General features: G+C 38.9%; 1 protein-coding gene and 1 long non-coding RNA gene across 4 annotated transcripts in view; one reads left to right on the top strand and one right to left on the bottom strand.

Annotated features, from left to right (window-relative positions):
- The first annotated feature begins 4,852 nt into the window (after positions 1 to 4,852).
- On the top strand, positions 4,853 to 15,565 carry LOC133484020 (uncharacterized). Its single transcript, XR_009790271.1, has 3 exons — positions 4,853 to 4,944; positions 13,613 to 13,743; positions 13,873 to 15,565. It is a non-coding gene; the product is annotated as an uncharacterized LOC133484020 (long non-coding RNA).
- Positions 15,566 to 19,092: 3,527 nt separating this feature from the next.
- Positions 19,093 to 25,198, bottom strand: part of pax7a (paired box 7a) — a 76,166-nt gene continuing 70,060 nt past the window's right edge. For all 3 annotated transcript variants that reach the window (XM_061785881.1, XM_061785883.1, XM_061785882.1), the window contains one exon: positions 19,093 to 21,971. In XM_061785881.1, the coding sequence (XP_061641865.1) occupies positions 21,856 to 21,971 (116 nt within the window). In that variant the 3' untranslated portion in view covers positions 19,093 to 21,855. The remainder of the gene's footprint in view (positions 21,972 to 25,198) is intronic.

Below are 25,198 nucleotides of genomic sequence, written 5' to 3'. Positions count from 1 at the left end.
GCGGTCCCCATTGTGCACGCCAGCTCAGAGCTTAGCCACAGGTAACTCAATAAGATAACACCGGCCCGCTCCTTTTGTGCAAAGAGCCACAGCTGTGAATCCCGGCTCGGCCCCGGCCATGAAAAGAAGGATATTGCTTTGCGTGCTTCGAGCGGGAGGCTGCGGCTCCTGTGATGCAGGTGAGAAGCTGACAGTAACGCTTTTAAGCTGGTGTGCTGCGGGCGTGTTAAGAGGGAAAGTCAATCAGCCGCACCAAATGCACCCACACCGCCATTATGTACAACCATACATGTCTATTGACATGCAAAACGAGAACCACGTTAGAAATTCTGCCGTCTTTTTCAGATTGACACTGTCACCGAGGTGTTCATTTAACAATGTTTGTTATTGTGTTCGTATGTCTCGCTCCGACCCAAGTATTACAATGACCGTAACTGCACACATTTTCATTTTTTATTATAGATATCATTTCACTTTCCTGACTTTTTCAATCAAAATCAATTGTCTGCCCAGTACATTTTATATATCTTGCATTTACAACTCTACTTGGACTGGTATTCCTCCTTTCTGCTTTAGAGGTGGTGGTGATACCATTAACTTGTTTGTATTTATACAGTATTAGTCTATCCCAGTATCTTTTACAATTGAACCAGTAAATCCACAGGACCCTGTGATTTCTCCCATCCAATCAACAATAAAAAGTTGCAGTAAAGTAAATAAAATATCATTATTTTATACTCGTATATCCATCAGTGCATTTTCTATGGGTCTTATCCCTATTAGAATTTTTTTTTCTTTTTTTTTTAAATGTACTACAATAATTTAGGGTGGCTCAAGAATGTAAAATTCAATACAGTGTGTATTTTTGTTAATTTTTAAAATGTATTTTCGTATGTCAAAATATTGTTTTTCTTAATGTCACCAGAATGTAAAAATATTTATTTCATTGACTCGTGTTTAGTTATTGTTTTTAAAATCATTTATGTGAAACCAGATTGTTAGAAAATATTTATATATTCATTTTTTGATTTTTTTCAATGTATTTGTGTGTAATATATCTTACAGCATTTACCCTAAATCATAACTTTTACAATGGTAGCTAAGAATACGAGGCTACTTGTGCAGGCCACGCCTCTGTCTGCCTGCACTTGGGATATTGGTCGTTTTTTTTACTAACTATTAGTGCATTGGTGTACGATCCAAGATGCATGTGATGGAGTGTCGGAATTGAGCGTTAATGTCACAGTGGTATTTTATTGGGGTTTGCTGAGTCCAAGAGTGTGCCTGCCCCGACAAGTTTGTAAAGTCCAATTTGCAGCTAATGTGGAGGTCGCAGCAGCAGGCGCAGAGGGCGTAGTACGACATAATGGCTGTGCTAGTGTAAATATTGCTTTTAGGCAGAGACACAATTGGGGGGCGAGCGGAGAGAAATTTCCATAGAGTAGATCTATATATGCCGGCGCCACTGGAGGCCTTTCGCTGGGGCAGAATAGATTTTCCATTCCGGTGTGTCACATTAGATTTTCAGAGGTGCTCAGTGGCAGGTACATGTCATTAGTAACACTTTAGTGCCGTAATGAACCTTTTTATTTATCCGCCGCTCTTCTCATGAATGAATAAGGAGCTGCTCCCCGACTGTGCCCAGCCGGGAGGAGCGGGCAGAGGCGACGTGGAGCCCCAGGGAACGCAGGGGAGGGTTAAACCGCCATTACTGTGACACACACACACTCACACACACCCTCCCCACCTCCGCTCCCTGGGGTCCTGATCTGACACTCTATTTACACACACATTTACACAGTCTACTCCCTCCCTTTATAAAGCTGACAGCCACTTAAGCGCTACATTACTCGCAGGCAGCTACTGGCCATTGGCGGCCTGCCTTGTCCTCGGTAACGCTGCTGCAGAAGCAACAAGGAGCAGCTGTTAATGGCGTAACTCCCACGCAAAACACCAGACTTTTATCAGAAACACACACAAACACACACAGACACACAAAAATCATATAAACAGGAAAGACCAGTAAAGAGGGTTCAGTTCAAATCATATGTGACATAGGGAGTGACCAGAGGAGCCGTCGATCAGACTTTTTTTTGCTTTGACTTGCAAGCACAAACTTGAGATAAGAACACTGTATGTTGACAACAAGCCACAGTTTGACAGATAGAATTAGTAAATATTCTTTAAAAAGGCTTCAAGCTGTTTATTGCCCCTCTCAGCTGAGGTTACTGTCAAACTAAACATAAAACAAAGAGAATTACACAAAGTGTTTTTAAAACATAGCCTCTCCTACCTGAATGGTAACATACAATAGGAAACTCCATAGGCACATGGGCTAACGATTAGCATCTATGTGGCAGTGTTGTTACCCTTTAAGCAACGGATAACTGAACACAAACGGTTCCGCAACACCTAGGCAGCCCATACAACAATACTAACAGGCATATATCATTTAATCTCTACAAAGAAGGACTAATATTACTGCCGTACTGAGAAGCTGAGAGAGGAGCTGAGCCTTCATTACAGCATATCCGTGTATTTGTCCCCAGGTGGCCAAGGTGTGAACACCGGAATGAGCAGTGTAATTGAAGTAGAAAGTGTGGCAAATTTAATTCTTTTTCATTGTATTTAATTATGTCATTACTATATGTTTTTATAAAGTATAATATTATAGAGTGGGCGGCACGGTGGACGACTGGTTAGAGAGTCTGCCTTACAGTTCTGAGGACCGGGATTCAAATCCCGGCCCCGCCTGTGTGGAGTTTGCATGTTCTCCCCGTGCCTGCCTGGGTTTTCTCCGGGCACTCCGGCTTCCTCCCACATCCCAAAAACATGCATGGTAGGTTAATTGAAGTCTCTAAATTCCCCCTAGGTGTGAATGTGAGTGCGAATGGTTGTTTCATGGTTGATGTGTGCCCTGCGATTGGTTGGCAACCAGTTCAGGGTCAACCCCGCCTCCGCCCGAAGATAGCTGGGATAGGCTCCAGCACACCCGCGACCCTTGTGAGGAAAAGCGGCTCAGAAAATGGATGGATGGATGGATTATAGAGTGCTATCTTTCTCATTAAAAACATTACAAATTTTATTTTTACGCAGGCTGGAACGGATCAATGGCATTTCCATCAATTTCAGTGGGGAAAGATAATTTGAGATATAAATGTTTTGAGTTACAAGCATGGTCAAGGAACAAATTAAACTCTTACCTCAAGACATCACTGTATAATTTTTCAATAGCAAATGTACTTTTACTACTTAAAAAATCCATCGATTTAAGTTTACATTTAAGCTACACACAACACAACGTAGTCCACAATATACATTGCCAGAACGTCACCTGTTTGAGTCCTTAAGGCCACCGTACCTTGCAGAGCCATCACGTTTAAAAGCAGAAGACAGCTGTGCAGTCGTAGTCACATTTTTACCGACTGACTATGCGCAACATCGCATTTGCTCGTGACGCCAAACATCTGGGCAACACGGTGGACTAGTGGTTAGTATGTCTGCCTCACAGCTCCGAGGACCTGGATTCGACTCTCCTTCCTGCAAGGAGTTGCAAGTTCTCCCTGTGCTTGCATGGGTACTTGCTGTGTACCCTGGCTTCTTCCCACATTCCAGAGACATACACATAAGGTTAATTGAAGGCTAAATTGTCCATAGGTGTGAGTGTGTCTATAACAGTACGTACGGTGTGTCCCGTGCGCAGGGGCGTAGCACCAGATTATGGGCCCCCATACAGCATCTTCAAAGAGAGCCCCCTTCAAAAATATTTTTTGGTTGGGTGTTCACTAACAGGCAATGTGAACATCTGTTTGTGCATTCACAGATGAACAGACAAAGTCGGTGTGAGAGGGCTCCCCTCATCCTGTTGCGGCCTCCATCCATGCTGACCACTGGATGTGAGGAGACTTTCGACTGTGTCCTCGCATGCTTCGAGTCAGCCCTTTCCTTCAGCCAATCACAGTGTATCTGTCTTGGCTCACTGACTGAGGCCATTGTCACACAGGTGGCAAAAGCTCCGTCTCAGCACCTCCTCCTCCTCGTGGTAGACTCATCTGAGCGCGGTGCAGCGAGGCGGTTAGAGTGGCAACGGCTGGTCAGGGCCCCCGTGTCACCCCCTAGCATCCACAGTGTTCATTTCCCTTTCATCTTCAGTGTGAAATCGCTGCCGGTGCAGCGCTGACCTGAGCATTAAGAGGTCAACTATTGAAATCTGATGTGCGCCTCTCTGGCTGAGACACTCCGACACACAGAGGGCAAAGAGAGGGAAGGGAGGGAGCGGGAGGTGGGCACAAAGAATCATCCCAACTTGTTACAAGTTGTCTTTCACCCACAACTTTTGGGGAAAAAAAACACAAAAAGTTGCACAGAATAAATTTTGTTTCGAGTCACTTTCCTGACACTGTAGATGATTATTACCTCCACCATGGAGCTTTTCATAGCCATCTGTTTGTTTGATTGGATTGGTGAGACACAGGCTATGGAAAAAGAGGACCCGTTAACCAGAGGTGGGTAGGAGCACATTACATTTACTCCGTTACATTTAATCAAGTAACATTTTAGATTAATTGTAATTGTCAGAGTAGTTTTAATGAAGCATACCTTTTACAAGAGTATTTATGTTAAGAAGAAACTATACTTTTACTCCATTACAATAATTAATAAATTTCGTTTTTCGACTTCCGCACGGGGCGCCGTTGCTCCAATCTACCGTGATTACCACAGGGATGTTTTGACTCAAGTTCACCAATCAAACGACACAAGAAAGTCACATGTCCGCACCCTAAATCTCCTATTGGGCCTCGCGGGCCAATCAAGTGAGTTGTGACAGCCACGCTGTTTATATTACAGATGACAAAAACCAACAGCTTTCACATGCAGCGTAATTTTGTCATTGCCCAAAGTTGGATATTTCAGCCCACTTCGAACTTGAGAAAACACCTTGGGGTAAGTTGCAGATGTTTTTGCTGTTGTTTTGGCTGTGCATATGCATACAGCTTCTTCATTCAGTCATTTTAGTGGATAAAGCAAATCATGTTTCTGTACGGCCCAATACAGAAAAAAAATTTCCCACAAAATTGAAATGGTGGCAGGTGTGTGTGGAGTCCCATTGAACATGAGTTTGAATGTAATCCGTTACTTATGAACACAGCCACATGCCAGTTAGAAGAGGAAGTCCCTCCTTGTGCAAGCAGATTTTTTTGTATTTATTTTGTTTAAACTTTATTTAACCAGGTGAAAGACCAGTTAAAACATCTTTTTGCAATGGTAACCTGGCCGAGAAGGCATCAAGTTAAATGTCAAGTCCAAGTCAATCACATTCAAGTTTATTTCAGTTGTTTATTTTCACCACCCCTCTCAAAAAGAAACAAAAATAAATCAGTTGAGTTGTACAAATTCAAGGTCACATTAATAGTGGAGGTTTTAAAGTGATTAATCTTGGTCAAAATTCCATTTACAACACAAAAACCTGACATTTGAACAGTGGTGCATATACTTTTTATATCCACTGCAGCCTCGTTCCTGTTTTTTTATTTTCTACATGGTGAGCCTACAGTATTGTGCTGTTTAAAAAGTAGAAACAATATAGTAATACGACCATTTCTTGGAGCTGAATTTGCCTTAATTTGTTATTTTACAAAGATTGTATTTATAATTTTTTAAATTAAGTGACATTGTTAAGCAATATCTGAATTTGCACATTCATATTTTATTTAGCCACGGTGGCCGACTGGTTAGCACATCTGCCTCACAGTTCTGAGGGTTCCAATCCCGGCCCCGCCTGTGTGGAGTTTGCATGTTCTCCCCGTGCCTGCGTGGGTTTTCTCCGTTTTGCTCCTACATCCTAAAAACATGCAGGGTAAATTAATTGAAAACTCGAAATTGCCCGTCGCTGTGAATGTGAAAAGGTTGTTTGTTTATATGTGCCCTGCGATTGGCTGGCGACCAGTTCAGGGTGTACCCCGCCTCTCATCCGGCGATAGGTGGGATAGGCTCCAGCACGCCCGCGACCCCAGTGAGGATAAGCGGAACGGAAGATGAATATTTTATTTTTCATTTTATTTGACATTCATACTATGATTTTAAATAGGAAGTTACTCACTAGTTACTCAGTACTTGAGTAGTTTTTTCACTGTGTCAAGTAATTATTTGGAGGACTACTTTTTGCCTTTACTTGAGTCATATTATTCTAAAGTAATAGTACTCTTACTTGAGTACAAATTTTGGCTACTCTACCCACCTCGGCCATTTACCCTAAATAGAATAAATTACTGAACATGAATGAATGATTGAAAATGTAGACTGGCAACCAATCCAGATTGGATCCCAACCAAAGTCAGCTGCGATAGATTTGAGCTCACCGCTGATGCTGAAAAGTGTTAATGGTAGAAAATGATTGGTGAGCAGTCCAGGGTGTGGTCCACCTCTTGCCTCAAGTCAACTGGGATTGGCTCCAATTTACACATGACCCTGAAAAGGATAAATGGTATGAATGAATGATTGGACATATTGACTGCTAATCCAGGATGCACCCGGCTCACGATCCCAAATTCAGTTTGAATTGACTTTATTTTACCCGTTACCCTGAATAGGAAACGAGCAAATAAATAAATAAATAAATCAAGCATGACTGATTGGACATAATGACTGGCAACCAATCCAGACTGTATCATGCTCCTTTTTCAAAGTCAATTGGGATTGGCTCAAGGTCAGCCGTGCCCCTCAACTGGAAACATATTTGAAGATGAATTCATGGGGCACGCGTCTTCTCGCCCAAAATCAGCTGCTATTGACTTCAGTTCACCCATGACCCTGAACAGAAAAATATTGTAAAACAAGTCAATGAAAGACTATCCATCCATCCATTTTCTGAGCCGCTTCTCTTCACTAGGGTCGCGGGCGTGCTGGAGCCTATCCCAGCTGTCATCGGGCAGGAGGCGGGGTACACCCTGAACTGGTTGCGAGCCTAAATGAACAAATTGGCCAGCAACTAGTTTGGGGTGTAGTCTGCCTCTCAGCCAAAACCATTTGCGATAGAATGCAGCTCACCCTTGACCCTGAACAGAATGAGCTGTCGAAGCTGAATGACTGCGTGACTGAATGATCAAATGAACAAATCGATAAATGAATGTACATATTGACTTGCAACCAATCCAGAGTGGACATTCCGTCAACTATTTGTAGTATTGGGAAAAAGAGAAAGACATCTATGAAGACAGTATACTAGGAATGCAGAAGTGTCACGTGACAAAGTACAAATACTTTGTTACGTTACTTAAATGTAGAAATTTGGGGTATCTAAACTTAACTGGAGTTTATTTTTCAGCCTACATTTTTACTTCAACGCCTTACATTTTTATGCAAATATCTGTACTTTCTACTCCTTACAATTTAAAAAACACCTCATTCTATTTCATTATGGAATGTGTTCATTCATTCATTCATTCCGATTGACCCCAGTGACGCAGCCCAAGTTTTTGTTCTTAATGGATTTTTTTCCCCCTTGCATTACTTTGATTAGTTGTAGTTTTGAAATCTTTACTTTTACACTTTTACTTGAGTAAAAAGCTTGATACTTCAGCCTCTACAGAAGTTTTCTCAAACCCTAAAAGCTATACTTCTACTTGAACATGAATATTTTTGACACCTCTGTATGAATGTTAATGTTTGATATCATTTAGCACGCAGACACAAGCGTCTTTTTTGGATGCCATGACCAGGATGCAAAGTTCGGCCTGTAGAAACATTGCGTCTGTCTTGCAAATGTCCCTCACCCACAGCCAGGATATTTGCATGTTCGCGCAAAAACTTTTTGGCTGCCTTCCACCCGCTCCCCACCAGAACCGCCTGTCTCCGACGCGAGGTTCTGCATTTTAAAGTCAATTCGACACCTCTGCTCAAGCGCGAAGGCATGCGCGATACGACAGGACTTTTTTTTCACCCCTCTGCTCTTGTCTCATCTCTCCCATGGGCTACACTTTCATCCGTCTTTCTGCAGCGGACCACCCTAAGCCCAAATAAGGTGTTTGTGCCTTCAGTTCTGCCTTCTCGTCTCTGAAGAGTTCAGAATGTGCCAAAACTTTGCACCAACCCCCCACCCACACCCCCACTTACACACGTATACACACACACACTTTGACTCAAAGGGTAATCACAAATAAATAGCATTTCTGGCGAGGAGCACAAGGAGCCTATCTCAGGAGCAGATAACTAGTAGATGTGATTCCTTAGATAAGAAGCAGTAATTTGGGTTTTAGAGATCGCCGCGGGGGCCGGCGCTGATTTACTGTGTATACGGGAGCTTGTTTTTTTTTTCTCACATTTTTTATCTCTCCTGTTGAAGAGCTTTTCATCTCTGCCTCTTTTTTTTTCATATGTATTTTCCCCCCAGAAGGAGGTGAGATCACAAGGCAACACAAGGCGAGAGAGTGGTGCCTTTTAAAAAGCACGCTGGACAAAATACAAATATTTGAAAATGTATTTCATGGCAATTATGTCAGGTTTCATGGCCTTGGCACAGCACTGAGGCACAGCCTGGATGCCTTAATTTGTATAGAAATTGTAATCATTTGTTCATTTCAAGGTGAAAATTGCATTTTTTAATTTAAATTGTATCCTGCGTGATAGGCTATTATCTAGAAAAATTGTCTCCGTGTATGGCGCTCTGTGCCCCGCCGTCACGGCTGTTTGGAGCCCACTTCTCCTGAGAAAGGGCTTATACATGCGAATCTCCTGACTGAATGCGCCCAACTCACTCACTGGCGCGCTCATTTCCATTTGGGTTATTAATATTAATTAGTTTGACAGCACAGAGGCTGCGATTTTTAATGTAAATGCGGTCGCCCGGGCTTCACAAAGCGATTTTTATCATTGCGCTGATTTCCTAGATTTACAACTTTACTTGGATTTTTCATCGCCGACCTTTCTTTCCTTTCCACTTTCGTGTGTGCTTATATGGAACACAACTACAGGCCATCAAATTAAGTACACCTGCACAGTCTAACGCATGTTTACTTATGAGCTTTTACAAGGGCCAGAGCATGGAGGTGCCTCTTTAAATCATTTTTGTTTTTTATGATTCATAGTCAAAACTTTTCCAATACACATCCGTCCATCCATTTTCTATACCTCTTATCCTCACTAGGGTCACGGGCGTGCTGGAGCCTATCCCAGCTATCTTCGGGCGAGAGGAGGGATACACCCTGAACTGGTCACCAGCCAATAGCAGGGCACATATAAACAAACGATCATTCGCACTCACATTACACCTACGGGAAATTTAGAGTCTTCAATCAACCTATCACGCATATTTTCAGGATGTGGGAGGAAACCGGAGTACTCGGAGAAAACCCACACAGGCACGGGGAAACCAGCAAACTCCACATAGGCAGGGCAGGGATTTGAACCCCAGTCCTTAGAACTGTGAAGCAGATGTGCTAACCAGTCCGCCACCAATCCACTTAAGTCTGTACTTTAGCACCTTCAAGCCAGAGACACGATCTGGATGGAGCGACCCTAAAAGGTGGGCATTGCCTGTCAAATCTGCTCTTCGGTGTACCAGTATTCTCTCATCGACTTAAGCACTTTTCCTCTTTATATGCGCTTCAGAGGCTTTAGTTAAGTCTAGCTCCCCTGGAAGCTGAATGATGAAACATCATATTGCACTTTAAGTTTGAATGCAGTTACAATATTCGCCACACATACTAATAACATTGTAAATGAGACTTCCAGAAAGCTATCCAATATATGTAGAGACTGAACAAAGTTGATCAAAGAGGTGCTGTGAGTCGGCTATTACAACGTTTTAGCTGTGATATTTTTTTGTCGGAGAAGATCGGCGCTAGCTGACTTTTTTCATTGTTTGTTTACGATGCTGACCTACAACTTCGAAGAGCGATTTCCACTTCAAACATGATGCCGGATGCCATTAAAAGAGAAGCCTTTTTAGTTTTCTGAAAGAGAAAAAGATTACACTGAGATGGGACCGGCTTGTTCAAGAGCGCAGGTCTGGCACTAATTACAACAACTAAATTTATTGTAATGGCATACCGTAATGAAGAGTCATTATATGATCATTTGGTTTTATGATGTTTCTATGCCTTTCAAAATATGCCTATGAGAAACATGTCCGTGGCGCTAAAAAGGTTGGGGAGTGCTGATCTAGAGCAGGGGAGGAATGACCCTTTTTTAATTGATGGACCTCCAAACATGCATTTTATTGCTCTCTTTCAAGTGTAGCCAGAGTGGACAGCACGTCACGACTGGCCGACTGTACACTGCATCCGCTATATAAGGCATTTTCAAATTTAAACTGTGGTTTATTATTTTTTTCACAAATTTAACTGAAATTGACAAGTCTCAAAAAAGTACACATTCCAGGATTTAATCTTTGATGTCAGACTACGAAAGTATGAATATCTGATATTGATGTACTGATACTGTGTCACAATATTGATAATATGTTACTTTTATACGCTATCAATTTAAAAAAAAAAATTTAGGGTGGAGGGGAAAAAACTAATTTTGCAGTATTTTATGTAAAAAGAGCAACATAAAACAACAGGTATCCGATAGTTGCACATTTACTTTGACGTCACACAACCACTGTATTGACATCCGGTGTTGATATATAGATACTGAATTGCAATATGACTATTTTGACAATTATAATTCTTGGCAATTTTTAGCATAGAGAAAAACATGTATTGTGCAGTATTTGATCCAAACACAATAGACAGATTTACCATTAAAAATGTAAATCCATATTTACATTGCTGTCAGACAGCCACCATATCAGCATCAGATGTTGGGGTATAGTGAATTGTGATAGCTATTTTCATACATATACAGTTGTTATCAATTTGTCAGTTATTTTTAGCACAGAAAAAAACTTTATTTGCAGTATTTTATAAAAAAGCAAAAGATTTACCATCCAAAATGTAAATTCATCATTACTTTGACATTGTAGCAAGATGGTATCAATATCTGATGTGGTTGTATTGACACTATTGCGATTTGCTGTTGTTTTTAGCCAGAAAAAAAAAAGATTCCACAGAATTTAATTAAAAGGTGACAATTTTACCATGAAAAAAGTAAATTCATATTTATTTTGAGGTTGGACAGCAACATCAATATCTGATGTTTCTGTATCGGTGCTGTATCGCGATATCGATATTTTAACACATCTTACCCATTTTGTCCTTTTTTATAGTAGAGACATTAGTTTTTAACAAAATGCAACAGCTATAAATATTGCTGATATAAATATACCATCAAAAATGTAAATCCATATGATATCAGTCAGCAACAGTATTAATAGCTGATATTGATGTATTGACACTTATTGCAATGTCGTTATTTTGACCAATTTTTTTTTAAAGATTTGTCTCTTTGTTTTTAGCACAGAGAAAAACACAAATTCCAAAGTCGAAACAAAACAGACAGATTTGGCATCAAAATGGTAGATCCGTATGATGTCAGTCATGATATTGGTGTATCGATACTGTATTGCAATATTTAAACTTTGTCCCACTGCCAATTTGCATTATAATAACAGCTGTTTCTTAATCTACTCTAATATTTAAAACCTAATAGTGTCCATTGAGTCTTTTTTTCATATAAAATCTACCAAATTCTATACAAGTTAAGCATCATAACGACAAAAGTCTATATGTGAAATGAAATGGCATTAATCTGCGACAATGCCTCACTCTAAAGCTCTATCTTTTTTTTTTTTTTTTTTTTTTAACATGACAGATTATCTATATGTAATACTCGAGAGGGTTAACCTTGAAATTCAAAACAGCCCGAACGTTTCCCGAAATAAGATTTGCTTGGCCGTATGCAAACGAGAAGCAAGCAGATATATATATGCGCGTCTGCACGGGATCCTCGGAGGTGACGAGCACAAAGCTGAGGCTCAGGTACATGGCATATGCTGGCATAATTACAGGATTTGTGGGGGATTATTATACTGTAAGTGCTTTCATGGCGACAGCTGGGAGCTTTTTTTTTTTTTTTTTGCTCCCCGCGACACATAATCTCGGAGAATAAAACCAAGACCCCCGGAGCATCTCTTAATCATTTCTTAGCATACCTGCACACGGCTCCAGACTCTCTTTCTGAGGACACACACTCTGGAAATAAGAAGAGAATCATCAAATATGATAGGTCCGTCTGGGCCAAATCAGAAACACTTTTCTTTGAAATAAAAATATATCTATGTGTCACTGAGCTAAAGTTTTAGATTTGTTAGTTAGCAGGGTATTTCCTAGTTTCTACTATTATAAATCCATTAAGTTCCATTAAAGCCATATTTTAATGTGCATTTTGAGATATGGCAACTTTACTCTGGAATGAGGAACTTTAGGACGATCATTGTGTGTTTGGCCCTATTGTCTAAATTGAGTTCCGGTGTCAAATATCAGGACCAAAAGACGACCCTGCTAGTGAGGTAGTACTTTTGAGAGGTCTAGGAACCTGCAGAACTAATTTAAAATTCCTGGGATTACAAGTGCTAAGAACTAAAAGTCCCCAGAAAGACTATTATTAACATATTTTTTGGAATACGAGCCGTCATGCTTTGACTTGCGAACGCAAACTTGAGATACGAGCGCTGTATGGTGGCAGGTGTCTTAACTCCCTTCACAACAAGAGGCAGTTTGGCAGATAACATTAGTAAATATTCTTCAAAAAGAGGCTTCAAGCTGTTTTTTTTGCCTCTCAGCTGAAGGTTACTACCAAACTAAACAAAATAAAGAGAATTTCACATTCTGTATTTAAAGCAACCGTATAGCCTCCACTACCTGAATGCTAAAATAAAATGGGAAACTCCATAGGCACATGGGCTAACAATTAGCATCTATGTGGCGGTGTTGTTAACCTCTAAGCAACAGATATCTGAGCACAAACAGTGCTGCAACACATGTATACAAACCGTATTACAATACTCACAGTCATATATTATTTATCCTCTGCAAAGAACAACTAATATTACTGCCTTACTGAGAAGGCGAGAGAGGAGCTGAGCCTCCAATGCAGTATATCCGTATGTTTCTCTTATACTGGCTCCAGGTGGCCAGGGTGCTCACACCAGAATGAGCAGCACAAATGAAGGAGAAAGTCTAACAAAAAAAAAACATTTAATTATTTTTAATTCTGTTTAATTATGTAATTATTGTGCCCTGCGATTGGCTGGCAACCAGTTCAGGGTGTACCCCGCCTCCTGCCCGATGATAGCTGGGAAAGACTCGAGCACTCCCGCGACCCTTGTGAGGATAAGCGGCTCAGAAAATGGATGTATGTATGTATGTAATTATTGTATGCTTTTATAAAGTATAACATTATAGAGTGCTATTTTTCCTCTAACAACAGCACAGTACACAAATTTAGATTATTATTTTTTTTTGGGGGGGGGAGGGCTGGAACGGGTTAATGGCATTTCCATTTATTTCAAATGGGAAAGATTAGTTGAGATACGTGTTTTGAGTTACTAGCATGTGCAAAGGACAAATGAAACATGTATCTCAAGGCGCCACTGCAAAACAACAGCAGTAGTAGTGAGCTAATACTTTTTTACAGTGCTATTTTTTTTCCTTCATATTTCTCCATCCAGACGTGGTCCCGCTTCCTCCCTGGGTGATTTGTGGCTGTTCAGCAGACGGCAGGTTACTTATCAAGCGGGGCCAGGTTCAGGGGCCCCAAAATGAGATGAGAATCACACCTCACGCTGCACGGATCATTTCAGTGAGTGACTATGACCGGCCTGAGTCTTTGAGCGATAGAGCCCTCCTGGCCTCTTCTTCCGAGGCTCAGGACTTCTTTTTTTTTTTTACATTTCCATCCCTGTGATGTAAACAAACCCATTACCGTCAGGGGCAGCGCACGGGGCCCCCGGACCTGAGGACGCAGCCCGCGGCTAAGCTACCGTGGCACTGAACCCCCCCCCCCCTCTATACCACATCCCCTCCCTTCTTCAATGGCCGCATGTCCGCGTCAAAGCAGTAGAGGAGGAGTCAGGATGCCTGGGCACTTTTATCTAAAACCTCCCTAGAAGAGAGGCGAGGGGAAAAGGGCTCTTGTTGATCCTTGGCTCCTGTAGTCAATCAATTATTGGATCAAAGCGGGCGGCGGGCCAAAGCTCTCCAGCACGGTGACGCCTGAGCCGCCACCTCGTCCACTCAGAGTGACAGGCGGTGGTGGGGGGGACGAAACTCCAGGGACGCCTCGTCTAATCTGCTCAGGGACGACACTAACTTTGAGGGGAAGAGATGAAGGCTGACACAGTCGACAAACAATGCACGTCACATACTCAAGGCCAAATTTCAACATCTGCTTTGGACTTCTATTTTTTTTTTTTATAGCGTTTGTCCTCATGGGGGTCACGGGTGAGCTGGAGCCTATCTCAGATGACTTTGCAGCTACACCCTGGACTGGTTGCCAGTCAATCACTGGCCACAACCATTGACATTCACATTCACACCTGTATAAAGTACAGTTGTGCCTTACCAGTTGAATTAGTTGAATTCATAGAACGTAAAGTTTCAAACAGTTTCTGCATTAATTCTTTCCAGTAATTTATTGTGCTGCTCCTTCTGGTGTGTGTGCCCTGGCCACCAGGGGTTTGTATAATACAGACATACTAAATACACAAAGAAGACAGTCACACTAAAGTCAGTAAGTTGCAGTAATATTAATTTTATTTTGCAAAGTATTAAGAAAACATCCCTATGAGTACTATAATATTATCTGTCTGCATGTGTTGCTGCACCATTTGTGTTCAAATAGCCGTTGCTTAAAGCTTTAACTTCAGCGAGATAGATGGTAGTTTTGTTAGCTTGTCTACTGCATTTGTATTCTGTGTTTGCATTAAACTGGTGGACTTTCATAAGGCCAAGTTATGTTTGGTTAAATACACAACATAATTGTCTTTGATTTATGTTTAGTTTGACAGTTGAGCTTGACAGGCGCACACAGAGAATAGACAAACAACCATTCACACTCACAGGAAACCAGAGTACCTGGAGAAAATCATGCAGACCATGTGCTTGACTTGAGATTCAAACTCTTAACTACAAAACTGTGGGGGAGACATGCTAACCTTTTGCCCACCATACTGCTAAATTTTAAAAAATAATAATAATTGTGCTATTTAAATTTAGTTTTATATTTTTTTTATCATGACTTCATTCTATTAAAAATATTTATTGTTCTTAAACTTTTTGGGGAAACATTATGATTGCATTTTCATAAAATTAAAACTTAATTCAAGATGATTTATTTCAAGTTGAAGTGACCAAATAAAGGTCCTTAAATAATGAAGAGAACACATTTCACCTTTTGTCGTGGTAGGAAGCATATTTGTGGCTGTTCAGAATTCAAAGTTTTCACCTGGCCAATCAGTGAGAAAAAAATAATGAAATACATTTTGGAAACACTAAGACAATATAACTGAATGGAGTAAATTCATTTCATTTGATGAGTAAAATAATGTAAGTTTATTTTGATACATATTTCCTGTATTAGATTTCTCATCCTACATAAAGTGTTGTTCATTCTTGTGATTGCCTTTGCTCACTTTCATTAAATTGCAAATGAACAATAATACACTTTGAATTATTTCTTGCTATATAAGTATCTCTCATCCGGCAATCGTAACCTGATTTGTCGTTTTGAGGAATGAACACACGATTCTAATCATGATAATTAGATAACATATAGCTAAGAGCTCTTAAAGGATAATATGTGAGACAGGCGACAAGCAGCGGTGGCGATGAAATAAACACTAAGTGAGCTCAGATGTTCGACATGCAACATAAGATGTGTCGCATTGACAGCATAGCGGGCAGATTTGTAGACAACATTCTTGTGGTTACATGCTGACTAACTTCCTACAGCTGCAAGTCACCGCGGACGATGTTCTTGAGTGCACACCAAAACGCAGTGTGTGGCGCAGTGCACTTATTTCCAAGTCCTCACTAATTTACAGGAGTCACTTGCGTTGTCAGGAAATAATGAACAATGACTGTTAAACAAACAGAATCTAAAACTTAAATTGTCTTTTCCCCATAGTATACGGTTGATAAGTTATGAATTCATTCTCACAAATTCATGTGCATAACAACTTCTGCAATTTTATTTGGGTAAAATTATCACTTTCAATTCTCTCGGACTTCATTCATGCAATATAACAAATTTCAATAACCTGTTTTTCCTTGTGAAAAAAAATAATTCACTTAAATGTACAATTTGTGATCTTTTGTCTTGCAGTATTACAAAATTGTTTTCCCTCGCAAAACTACAATTCAGATAAGGATAATTTAATTTATTTCCGCTGAAGACAAGACTTCACCTGTCAATCAAATACATGTTGCTGTTCGCTGTAGTCAACGGGGGTTACGCCACGCACTTCCGGTTTTAAGGACTGATCCCACCCCGCCTCTTCCGGTCTGTTGATGTCTGCGGAAAATGACTGCATTATTTACAATTCACTCAAGGCACACCTAAAATTTCGGCGAACGAGTTGAATCGTATCATTAAAGCATATTCATCTGTGTCAATACCCGAGTTCAATATGGACCGATCGTCTAATGCGTAGCGAGCATAGCTATTAATGTTAGCTCACTAGAGCCCCCTCATTCTTTGGTCAAAACTACAGGAGACGACACACTCATTGACATTTTACTAACTTCTTCAAGCAAAGCAAACTACAGGAAGTCCTCGATTTACGAACGAGTTCCATTCCTACGCTGGCGACGTAACACGAATTTCCGCGTAAGTCGGATATCACCGTTAAAGTCGAAATTTACTGCGAAATACTTTTGTTACGGGTATTGTCCCACGTGATTGTGACAGCAAGCTCAGTGTGGGTGGGCGTGTGCGTCGATGTGCGAGTGAGACGGGACTGCGCAGGCGTCGTCCGGTGGGACTGCGAAGGAGGAAGGAGTGCGCGCAGGTGTGAGCGTGTACAGTGCCAAGTGTAGTGACGGTGACCAGGGAAGAGTAGCGATTAACGGAGGACCTGTTGACGTTGAATGTGCAGAGGAGCTAATAAAGCCAATAAGCAGCAAATCGGTGCTCCGTGCCTTTATTGTTGCCGCCACCCAGCTCAGCTGTGCAACGAGAGAAGGGAGTTAGCCCCTGCGTCTCCCGACCACGGTCAGGTGACCATAGCAGGAAAGGTTAACACTTTGTATAAAAAAACTAAAATACATTAAAATAACAAAATAAGATGCTGTACTTACCATTACTGCTGAGAGTGTGAAAAAAGGAGGGTGAAAAAGGCAAAGATACTCCCGGCGCACAAACACAGACAAGCACTATGCACTAGCTAAGCAGAAACACTATGATGCTGGGACAAAATGGCGGACGAGGCACGGGCGTCGTAAAGTCGAAACGTCGTAGGTCGATTAAGTCGTAACTCGAGGACTTCCTGTACATCAACACAACATTATCTGGTTATTTCCACCTTTTGTGGTGATTTCAAGTAGCAAGCCGTTTTTCATCTGTGAGGCCGGCCACTTGATTAGGGACAGCGAGCAAGACGGCAGCCGGCCGGGCTTAGCGTCGCTGTGCTTTTGCACACTAAACATTCTGAACTCGTATCCCGTATTTAAGAGGTTTTGCACTTTGTTTTGGGAAGGCTAACAAATATAATACTGAGGAATGTGAAATAAAACGGACAATGATCATTTGGGGGAAGCCAGCAACCGCTTACGTCATACTTTGTGACTGACTGGCTCCAAGTCAGCCTTGGCTCATCCACAAGCTCCAAAATAGAATACGCAATGTGTCGCAATATTTTCCCTTGGGATAAAGTTTACACGATCTGAAAAGTTCTCCTCCTCGCTCTTCATTTTGCCCAGCCTGTGCTTCGCTCAGCGGTGCTATGTGCTGCGCGGCTGCCGTTCACACGTGCTAATGCTATAGAAGCCTCACACAATTCACATTCATCCATGTTGAACAATCATCCATCATCGAAAACTACAGAGGGAACGCTGCTGCTCCACACCAGATACAGGTTAGTGCTGGCTAGCTATCGCGGCTAAATGCTATCCCACCACGGCTCCTCCTAAGTCATGAATCCTCCCTCCATTGTGGCGAACAAGTTACACTTCTGACAAGTATTGTGATGACTAAAGTTGAGTCATCTCGATACACAAAAAGAAAAAAAAAAATCCTTTTTTCAAGTAGAGCGGGAGACGATTACCTTTCACCTGGCGGAAAAAGGAGACCACATGACTAAAGAACGACAAAGAGTAGCTAATCAGGCAACACACCGGGCAAGAAGAGAGAACAGGAGAAGACGGAGAAGCCATGCTAACCGCTAAGCTAACGTGAAACTAGCGAAACACCAGAAAAAGTGCTCGGGTGGTGCAGTTCACTTTCAGCAGAATTCTGGTTGAATTACAGCAGAGAATAATAAATTACAGTATGAACATAAAATTACCAGGTAAATTAGGTAAAGTTTCTACAGCGAAAATAATGCAACAGCGGCACAGTAAGCGCACACGAACAAAAAACAGAAATGAATCAGTATGCTACCGCATACGGCCTCAAAACTATGTCAGTATATTAAATATTAATATTAGTGTTGGTTTGTGCTGTTTTGCACCACAGTGCTGAGTTTAAATTGAGAGTTTTGATATCTGCACAATAAATCACACATTACATTACAGTATATCTTTGTTTTTGTTTTACTGTTCCTGTCAGTTTAGCTATGCCATGGGACTGTAAAACAGATTCAGAAATACTTCCATTATAGTTTTACACTTAGATTTATATCATGATACTGTATATACCGGTCCGTTACTGTAAGGGATTCACTTTATATACCATATGAATTTTAGGCCATATCGCCTGGCCCAAGTGTCACGTGTCACTCATTATAATAGCAGCAGTGTCTATTATGATGTTATTTCCTCCAGCCAAGTCTGTCAAACAGGTGCCTCTTTAAATGTGACCATAAATGTAGCAATTACACAAGATAAATATATAACTACTGTATGAGAGACAAAATTATTAAGTGCATTTACTTTTTAAAAAAATTATCATTTTATTCTTTTAACTCAAACAAAAATCAAACATTTTGCAACATTTGATTTGAATTGGGATCTTTATTTGATAACAGTTACGCCAGTGTTACAGTAAACACACCCACAGGCTGAAGGTAGTAAATACCAATACAAGTTTTCCCACTAGTCTAATATTCATAGAGTAGAATAAATTATACCATGATAATATATACACACACACACACACACATGCCGAACAGAAAGAGGAGGAACTCAAAAAGCAACTAAATAGGTTAATTCAGCTCATCGGGTGGGGGGGTAAGACGCTTTCAATATCCAAATGTTTATTGAGAGTTACAAATGAGTTTGATACACTAAAGATGACGCTAATTCATTTTTTTCTTGTCATTTTTCTTTTTCTTCAAAGTATTCACAAGTTCACAGGAGAAGCAGGTGATTCAGTGTGCACGAATCCAACGCCACACAGGGTTTGTGTTGTTGTTGTTGTTTTAGTTGTTGAGTGGAAGCGCGTGTAAACATGAAAATGGTCCAGTCCTGTCTGGACCGCACGTTAAAAGATCCGTCCGATCCGAGCGTTCCCGTCGGGGTCCATACAGAACACTTTTTGGTCCTGTCATTTGGACCTCATCTCCACGGGAAGTCATTCCAAAGTGTTTGCACATTCTCCATCCCTAAGCGGGATTCAAACGCAATTAAATACAAAGTCCAACAAAACCAACAGAAAGCCAACAGACGGTCATGGTGGAAGGTAAAGTTTTGTTTTAGTATAAAACATACTCTTTAGAAACAAACAGAGACTGTACACATTTGAAAGGTTGAACCCCAAAAAAAGAAAGAAAATGACATGAGGGGAAACAGGTGGTCCTGATCATGTCAGATGAATACTTTTCTTGATTATTTGTACATCTTTAAGTATGAACATTCAACGATAAAATGGGCAGAGTTTTCATTCTAAGAGCTTGTACTATGGATTTTTTTCCCCAAAAAATGTTGACTTTTTCTTTTGTGAAAGGACATAATTTTTTTTGTAATATTCCAATTCTTTCTAAAAATGTTGCAATTTTACGTTTGTAAAATTATATCTTTTTTCTTGTAATATTCCAACTTTTTTCTCATTAAATGTTTATTTTCATATTTCTTCCTTTATTCAAACTTTATTCTTGTGCACTAAAAATAAAAAAAAAATCATAAATCAAGAGCTCATTTTTCAAAATTTTGTTTACTTTTGTAATATGATATTTTTTCTAATAACTTCATTCTTGTAAAGTTGTTTTCTTTAATGAGGATCAAGTTGTATGGAATAAGTTCTGAAGTTTACAGACAAAAAAGTCATAATTCAAGAAAATAAAATATTTTTCTCCTAAATGTATTTTTTCGATTCTTGTAAATTTATATATTTTTTACCCATGTTGAAATTTCATTTTTACATAATTATGACTATTCTCATAAGTATTAGACATTTTTCTTGTAATATTCTAACAATTCTTGTAAATTATAAATTTTCTGGTAACAATTTTACTTGAGTCAACTGTAATTTTGTGAGAACAAACAAATAGCAATAATAAAAATATAATAATATATGGAGAATTAATTCTGAGTTTTACAAGAAAAAAATTGCAGTGATTAAATCAGAATGTTTTCTTAAATTATAACTTGTAAATTGTGATTTTATTTGTCTGTAAATGTAGGTTTCTTAATTCATGTTATATTTTTTAATGCAATTACAACTTAATTTTTGCAAAAACGTTGTCTTTTTTCAAAGTACCACAACTTTATTCTCATCAATCGCAGTGTTTTCTCATAAAATTACAATTTTATTTTTTTAAAACTTAATTCTCATAAAATTATAAGTGAAATTTTGTGAGATTAAATCTATTTTCCCCGTAATAATCCACCTGACTTATTCTAAAATGTAACTTTTTTCTGTCATAACTTTTGTAAAACTATGACTTCTGTCTTTTATTCTCGGAAATCAAATCTTTTGACTTGTAAAATGACGACTATTTTTGTAAATTGTTGTCCTAATATGATATCGTTTCCCTTGTGTACTTTTTCATAGTAAAGTGGTGGAATGCTTTTTAATAGAGTGTTTTTTTTGTTTTTTTGGGGGGGGAATGTTTTGGAAGGAATGCTTGTTTTGTGTGGGGCCAAGTGAAGGTGCGAAATTTTTAAATATTTGTGTGATTTAATCTGCTTTGCACAGTGGCAGACGGGATTTAGCCTAATGTAGTCTGGCTTCCATATTTCCAAACAAAATACATTAATTTCCCCAATCCGTTTTTCCCCAAACAAAGCCCCCCTTCCCAATGGACTGCGGCTAAGGATGGGATGGAGGTTAGGGGGGGGCGTGGGTTTTGGGGGGTTCTATTGGCCGCCAAAACACTGCTTAAAATTCCCTCCAGATTCCCTCCAGCCAGACTTCCCACAGAGTGGCCAAGTGCTTTTGGAATGTCAAGATGGATTGAAAGCGGGAAGGTCAAATTGCTTCTCCGCACCCCCACACACACAAAAATAAAAAAATTGAGCTCTGGGAGAAGAGCAGCTTGGGAGGAAAAAAAAAAAAATATAATAAAAAAAAAAAAAAGAAAAGAAAAAAAAAAACAATCCTCCTCCTCATGGAATCAAACAACAACATATTAACAACAATCATACAGCAACAATAATATTAACAATATGAAAAAAAGAGAGAAAGTAGTTGAAATGATATTGTTAACTACTATCAACATCAAAGTCAAAGTGGCTCCAAAGTGTTTGGTCCACCAGCGCGTGGTGCTCGGGGTCCGCGGCAGACGGAACACGGAGGTGTGGCCGCCCGCGTGCAGCTTCAGTAGGCCTGACCCGTCTCTACCTGCAGCAGTCCCAGCACGGCCGAGTGGTCGCCCAACTTCATCCTCCTCTGGGTGGACAAACTCACGTTCTTAGCGAGGTAGTCCACGGCAGCTACGAACAAACAAAACAAACAATGGTCAATACGGTGCCGGAATGGACCATAGTGGAGTAGAAACGGGCTTCAATGTTTAGGAAAACATGAATGGTAGGTTTGGGGCTCTTGGTGGTGTAGTGGTTCATAGAGCTGACGAAGAATTCTTGCAACATTTTGTAAAATGTTAAATTATGGATACATTTTGTAAAAAAAAATTTTAAACAATATTGTAACATTATTTAATTCTAGTCGATATACATCATTTTTCTTCGACAATCCTGATTTTATTTTTTGTAATATTATGACTAAACTATTTATTTTTCATTTACATTCATTTGATTTTGTAAAATGTTATTTTTTACAATTTTGTAAAAACTATTTATGAGTGACCTAATTCTTGTAAATGTACAACCTTTTTCCTCAAAACATTACATCGTTCTTGATAAATTACAAATATTTTCATATTCTAAATTATTTTTTGGGAAAAACTGTAATGTGTAAAAAAATAAAAAATGTAGCATTTAAAAAAATGTTGTGTAAATGTAATTTTTTGGCAATTTTGTAACGTTACATTTTCCTCATACCATTACAACTTTTTTCTTGGAAATAATTTTTTTGGGGGGGGTTGGGTGGGGTAAGATCTTGGCAAAATTATTGGTTTGTACAAATTTTGTAAAATGTGGCTTTTTAACAAATTTAGCAACTACTTTTTTTTTTTACAATTTTGCTTTTTTTCTCACATGACAATTTTTTCTCAGAAATTCTGATTTTATTTTCACAAAATTATGGCAAAATGATTTCCTGAAATTTTGTAAAATGTTGCATTTTTTTTATAAACATTGCAATGTTATTTTTTTCTTGCAGTTTTGCTAAATCACAACTTTTTTTTCATAATTATAACTTTCTTGTAAATTATGATTCACAACAATAGTTTTCTCATAACATAACAATTTTTTTCTTGCAAATTAAAATTTTATTTTCATAAATTCATGGGAAAAGTAATGTTTTCGCAAAATCTTGTAAAATGTAGTATTTATTTACAAATTTTGCAAAATGTATTTTTTTTTAAATTTTGTAACATGACAACTTTTTCCACATACCATTCCAACTCTTTCTTACGGTTTATTTTTGTAAAATTATGGTTAAATTAATGGGTTTTTTTTTGCAAAATTTGTACAATTTTACAACAATATAACTTTTGTAAAACTTAATTTCTTTTACAAATTTCTAACATTATACCTCAATACTTATAAATGTACAACTTTTATCTCATAATAGTTCAACTTTTTTCATGAAAATTTAATTATTTTAATAAAATTATGACAAAATGAAAAATATTTGTTGTAACATTTAGTAAACAATTTGTAAAATCTGATTAAATATATTTTTGGGTAACATTATGACCTAATTTTCATGATGGTCAACTTTTTTTCTTCATAATATTAAAAAACATTTTCTTGTAAATTAGGATTTTATTTTTGTAAAATTATGACTACATTAATGTAAAATTCCCTATCTTTTCCTTACTTAATATTAAAACCTTTATTTTAGATTGTAGATTGTAACTCTTAGTCTCATGATATTACAGTTTGTTTTTTGTTCATTTCTGTCTTAATATTCTTTAAAATGACTAATCTCTTTTCTCCTAATAATACAACTTTATTCTTTGAAATACCTTGTTTGTCCGATATGTATCCTGGTCATCTGAGTCATGTGACATACACTATTTCCTATTCACTCTCAGCGATTCATGTGAAAAAGTGTTAGATGCAGAATTTATATATACTGTATGTAAAAATAAATGAATAAATAAAAATAAAATGTTGGCACACTGCTGGCATGTGCAGCCTGGTAGAGCCTCCATGCTGTCACTCAGCAAACCCCCCCATCCCACCCCCCAGTCTACTAACCCCCCGAGTATGCGTGCCAGTCTTCATTACACTTGGCATCTGCAATTTCATGCCCTCCACACGCCACACGACCGATCATTTTCATCATCCGACGGCGGCTCCCCTTCCATTCATTACCCGTCCCCTGCGCTCAATCAGCGTCTTAATTAAACTCGCATCCGCCTGACGCCGCGTCACGCAACGTGCGTGCGGACGCGGGGGAAGCGGGAGAGGCCTGCGAGGTCTGAGGAAATACAAACAAATGGTGCTCGGGGAGGCGTGCTCGGTTTTACTTTGTTGAATGGCCGCAACAGCATCGGTCAATTATGCTGATCTAATAAAGTTAACTCTTTCCTGCCCCCGGGCTGTACGAATGTGTTTGTGCGTTTGTGTGTGTGATGGAGGCGAGAGGAAGAGGTGGGCAAAAGGACACGGCGGCCCCTGAGGGCGTGCCACTCTTTGAAGTGGCCCTCTTGCTCCTTCCCATCCAAGTGGTGAGGGATGTGATGGTGGTGGCTGTGGCGGGAGGGAGGGGACGCGAGGGGGTCTTTATCAAGAGCACGTGTCTCGGCTTCCGCCGGCTAAGGTGCAAAGGTCAAGAAGGGCTCTGCTTTTTTGTGTTTTACTATAAGATTTTGGATGTTTTTTTAAAGTATTCTTGTACTATAGTTTATATTTCAGTACGATATTTACATTTTTTTCGCATTTTCAGTATTTACTAATTTCATTTTAGTATAAAATTAAGTTTTTCAAAATGTTTAACATTTTTCCTTTCGTAATTTACACAAAGGTTTTGGTATTTACATACTTTTGTATTTTTAGTTTTTTGTATTGTATTCAGTAAATTTTATATTTTTATTCTATTTATTCTTTTAACTTTTACTATTATATTTAGTACATTTAGTATGTATTTTAGCATGGCATTTACTATTTTCGTATGGTATTTATTTTTGTAACTTTATTATTTATATTATTTTGGTTACAGTATTTTTACAAGTCAGTATTATATTCCATATATTTTGATTTTATTGTATAATTATTTTTACATTTTATCATATGTATAGAGTCCTGTTAGTGCTGTATGTTAGTATGACTTTTTGTATTTTTTGTATTATATGTATATTTATTTTATCCACTTTATTATTGTATTTGTTTGTAGTTTTGGTAGATTATTATAAAATTCAGTCTATTTTTTGTTATATTTATTTTTTGTCATATATTTAGTATTTTCAGTACTGTATTTTACAATTGTACAATATGCCATTTAGTATTTATTTGTATCTTCTATTCATTATTTGCAACTTTATTATTTCATTTTGTATGTTGGCAAAACACATTAGTCTTCAATTATTAAA

The sequence above is a fragment of the Phyllopteryx taeniolatus genome, chromosome 9 (assembly GCF_024500385.1).
Source record: "Phyllopteryx taeniolatus isolate TA_2022b chromosome 9, UOR_Ptae_1.2, whole genome shotgun sequence".
In the NCBI taxonomy this organism is placed as follows: Eukaryota; Metazoa; Chordata; class Actinopteri; order Syngnathiformes; family Syngnathidae; genus Phyllopteryx; species Phyllopteryx taeniolatus.
The sequence above is the reverse complement of the archived record's forward strand: the minus strand, read 5'-3'. Positions and strand labels throughout refer to the sequence as shown.